We start from the raw sequence: 4,559 nt of genomic DNA, 5'->3' as shown, positions 1-4,559 counted from the left end.
GGGGATCTCGTGGCCTGTTATAAACTGGTCAGGGGGGATCAGCAGGCACCGGGGGAGTCACTATTCCCCCGAGCACCGCCAGGAGTGACCAGGTCCAGCAAGCCAGGAAAGCCTGGGAGTGGAGCACCCAGCTGGGCCTGTAACAGGAGTGACAGCCGGGTCTTGGCAGTAAAGCAGCGATCAAGGTCATGCAGTCCCAGAGCATGCGAGGATTGAGGCTCTCTGCCCAGGAGTTTGAACTCTGCCCACGAGAGGAGCTTGGCAGGAAAGGTATAAACCCCACTGCCCCAAGCTGCAGGAGCCGAATTACCACCTGGAGCCTGTGACTTCCCCCACAGCACCTCCTCTGTGCTGCTGTCTACGTCCCGCTCACCCACAGACCCCAGATTAGGACAAAGCCAGTCTGAAGTTTCACAAGATCGGTCCCGGGCAGACAACGAGGCCCCAGGACCGCAATGCTGAGCCAGGCGCCTATGTCCAGAGAGGGCAGCTAGGAGGAAATATCCCTTCTTGCTGTTGCTGTGCAGCACAGAGGGGGGAACCGGGTGGGCAGAAGCAGCAGCTGCTTCCACCTGAAAAAGGCTCCAGGAGGCAGCAGGGTCCTGCTTGCAGCCACCTCTGCAGGTGTAAGAGGATGCAGCCTGGGGCTGGCACTAGCTGCACCAGCTAATGGCCCAGGAGCGACGACTGATCTGCTCCTACCCGCAGCCATAGGAGTCCCCAAGGATTATAGGTCAGCCAGGGACTGTCATGACTGAGCTCAGCATCATGTAGCTCCCATGACAACCATGGGAGTAGCTGTAGTCTTCTCTGGATCCGAGCCACTCCGGCTGCTTTTTGGAAGTGGAAGGGCTGGAGGTGACATCTCATTGCAGATCCCTCCGGCTGCTGTGCGAGTTGGGGGTGCAGGGAGGTGGTTCCAGCTGGGGAGAAAGCCCCCACCCACCCAATTCTTCTTTTAATGCAGCCTCAGGAGTTAAAGAAACTAGTCCCCCCACCCCCTGCACTTTCCTCTAAAGCATTGAGAACTGGGTGCTGCTGGAGACCAGCCTCTGGCTCAGAGAGACCACACAGCTGGCCCTTCCTCTGCTCTTGGAAATTGCTGTGCAGAGAAATCACCCCAAGACTGGTTTCCAGGCAAAATCTAAGGTCCGAGAAGCCCTCCACAACCCGGGCCCTTGCTCCCCGCTGAACGCAGAGTCCATCCATCCGATGCCACCGCAGTTGCAATGTGCAAAGGGTGTGAAAGCCAACCGCAGCCGGTTTAAAGGGGTGGCAAGGGGCATCTTCCATGGAGCAAGCAGCAGTTTGGGCCCCCCTCTTCTTCCCAGAGCAGCCAGCAGACAGAGCTCCACCCTAGGACCCGCTCAGCTACAGTCCTAAGTCCACAAATACATTTTAGAGTGCTAAAATCATTTTAAGCTGTACACCAATGTTTCAAAGACTCATTTCTTTTTGAGAGTAGGAAGCAGCAGTTGTGATCCCCAGTGCTGTGCCCACACACACTGCCACGTGCATTTGGCACAGAGGCTAGGTGTAGGAGCTGGCCTGGACGCCACTAAGCTAACCAGAGGTAGACAGTAGCTGCTTCCCAGTGCAAAAGCAGCACAGCCACATTTCCCTTGTAGATGTGCCAGGCAGGTAGGTAGGAGTCTACATCTACACAGATACAGCAGAAGGGGACCCAGCAATCATCCCAGATCAGCTTTTCAAGTTTGGGATGAAAGTCTTGCTTTGGGGAAACCAGAAGTCCAGGACAGTCCTGGAAAACCTGCACTGTGTTGCTATAATACAACCATGGCCTTCAGTGTTTGAGCAGAGCTGATCAAAGAAAGTATTGATTGTTCTCATTAAAAGTTTCAACTAACCCAGGGACTCGCACTTCCCATTAATCCAATCAAACCGATTTGAATTGAATGCATGGGGTGTCTGGAGATGGGGAGAGAGGCTGGAGGAGAAAGAAAAAAGTTTCCCCTTCTCATCCCAAACTTGTCAGGTGTTAGCTGGATGGACTGAGACTGGTACGCTCGGCGTGTCAGAGGCCTCAGGTCACTGAGGAAGAAGTTTCTCCTACATCCAGATGTGCAGGTATCAGATCACAATCAGTTTTATTGGTACCATGAGCCAGACGTGCACACGCACACACCTCCCACCACACACGACCCAGGAGAATAAAATGGCTTGCAGCTCCAGAGAGGGCTCTTGTGAAAGAAGTGTTCGATGAGGAAGCAACAGCTGGAGTGCTACCACATGTGCCTGGAACACTTCCACTCTCTTTATTGATCATTTTAACATTTGATCTCCATAACCTCTTTTGCCAAATCACAGACAAGTCCCACCCCACCCCCACAAGAAACAACCTACTGCTACAGCTCTGCAGCACCGTTACCGCCTCCTCCGGCCTGGTCGCACAAGCCGAAGATCAAGAACCAGCGGGGTGGAAACCCCCAACGTGACACATTGCTCAGAGCACCGAAGGCAACGTTATTGGATCGCACAGAGGAACAAGCCACTGAGTCTTGCTTGCAATAGGTGCAGGTTGAGATACGTCCGCAGTTACTAGCCAAGCGTTACAGTTCACTCTGGGCCCCAAGCCGTCACCAGTCTCAGCTAGAGCTGGGATATTTTGGAAGGTGTCTAGATACTAGACAGCCCCGAGACAGAAGCAGCCACGCTGGCTGGCCATGGTGGCTCGATACATCAGCCTCAGCATCTCACCTTGCCAGCCGACTCGCTGCAAGCTCCTCTTAATCCCTAAGTTGCCAAGACTTCACACTCCAGCTTCTTAAGTGGCTGCACTTACATCATTAGCAGATAATCAAAATGCTCCACGAGGGTGGGTGGGGGCAGAAAAAAAAAAATAAATAAAATAAAATAAAAAAAATTTAGGAAGGTTACGTTACTTGAGAGAAGTCGCAGCGGTAGCATTAGTGCCTCAGGACCAGCTTCCCTCGCCCGATGCTGCTGTAGAAGCCTTTGGTCCCATCCGGCCCGTGGGGCAGGCGGATCACTCCCGGTCGAAGGCCGAAGGAATCGGGCACCTTCCTCGCTGCCAGAGGGCTGCAGAGCAGCGGTTTGGTTTCCGGCGGCGGGCTCTGGGCCGCCGCGCGTCGCCGCTGCACCCACGAGCTGCCAGACCCGATCCCGCTGTCCCAGCAGGAGTCAGAAAATCGGTGGTACTCGGGGCTTACGCTCGTGCTCAGGCTGGACGATCCTCCGTTCCCCAGCTCGGCAGCCAGGGCTGAAGGGCACTGGAGGGCTTTACCGGAGAGAAGAGGGCTGGAGTACGGGGTGCTGAAAAAGCAGGGTTTGAAGCTCGCCCCCAAGCTGCAGAGGCTGCTGGCGGCCCACGCCGGAGAAGAGAGATACTGCTGCATCAGGCCAGGAGGGGAAGTCGGCGTGCCGTCGGACTCGGAGGAGCTGCAGAAGAAGGAGTCTCCCGCGCTACACGGCATCTTCTCCGATGCTGGCGATGCCTGCGGCTTCCAGCCTGGCTTGCCGGCCAGCTCCACCTCCTCCGCCTCCTCTTGCTCAGCCCCGCTCTTCTTCTTGGAGCCTTTCCCCGAGAGACGGACCACCTTGATGCCCAGCGAGCCCTGGCTGTGGTTCAGCTCCTCGTAGGCCTTCCTGGCGTTCTCCAGGCTCTCGTACTCCACCAAGGCGCAGCACTTGGTCAGCAGCTCGGGGTAGCGGAAGGCATACTTCTTCACGTCCGACGGCAGTTTCTTGCCGGGCCGCAGGATGCGGATGGAGGTGATGGCACCAAACGGGCTGAACATCTTGGTGATGGTCTCGATGAAGCTCTTTTGGAGCGGCAGGGACAGGGCTTGCTCGTGGGGCAGGCGGTTCCAGGCCAGGAGCAGCTTGCTCGGTGGGATGCTCAAGAGAGACTCTGGGATGGGGTTTCTCCGCCTCACCTTGGTCCCTTCCTCATTCACTTCTAGGAGCTCCGAGAAATGCAGGGCATACAGAGTGAGCCGCCAGTCTCGGGTGAGGTATTTCACCTGTTGCATGAGAAGGTAAGCATCATTTTCCTTCAAGTATCACCAAGAACAAGGAGGTGCCTGGATAGACACCTGCACGGGTCAGAGGCCCTGATCAGCTCAACCCACGGAGAGCGTGGCCTTCTCCCCTCCTCTTCCTCACACTAGGAACTCCAGTGCACACAAGCTGGCACGTGGCGCATGCTTTACCAAGGGGCTCGTGTGCCTTTAGTGACCGCAGGAGAGAAGTGGCCACTGACACCGCCCAATACAACCCCGGGCCCTAGATAAAGCAGGGCGCCAAGAACAGACCGGCCGGGAATAAACCGAGATCTCAGACTTCTTATAGCTTTGTTTCAAGTTACAGAGACTTGGGGGTGTGGGTGGAATGGAGCTAGAGGTGGACCAGCTAGACTGCCATAAAAGGGCAGGTTAAATCTGGCTATTTAACCTTGCATTTGGAAAAGCATTACCCTACAATTAAAGCTAAGCTACCAAGGAGGTGCCTAGGACATTTGAAAGATTGATTAAATAAATAAATAAATAAAATAAAATAAAAAACAAACAAACAATGAT

The 4,559-nt window shown here is 55.0% G+C and overlaps 1 protein-coding gene across 1 annotated transcript in view; it reads right to left on the bottom strand.

The window, feature by feature from the left end:
• Positions 1-2,253: 2,253 nt before the first annotated feature.
• LOC109324946 (la-related protein 6-like) overlaps positions 2,254-4,559 on the bottom strand; it is a 4,450-nt gene continuing 2,144 nt past the window's right edge. Inside the window, exon 4 of the mRNA XM_019557088.1 lies at positions 2,254-4,004. Coding sequence (XP_019412633.1) covers positions 2,928-4,004 — 1,077 coding nt within the window. The 3' untranslated portion in view covers positions 2,254-2,927. The remainder of the gene's footprint in view (positions 4,005-4,559) is intronic.

Source organism: Crocodylus porosus, unplaced genomic scaffold (genome assembly GCF_001723895.1).
Source record: "Crocodylus porosus isolate Cpor-Errol unplaced genomic scaffold, CroPor_comp1, whole genome shotgun sequence".
Classification (NCBI taxonomy): Eukaryota; Metazoa; Chordata; order Crocodylia; family Crocodylidae; genus Crocodylus; species Crocodylus porosus.
Note: the sequence above shows the minus strand (reverse complement) of the source record. Positions and strands in the feature narration are given on the sequence as shown.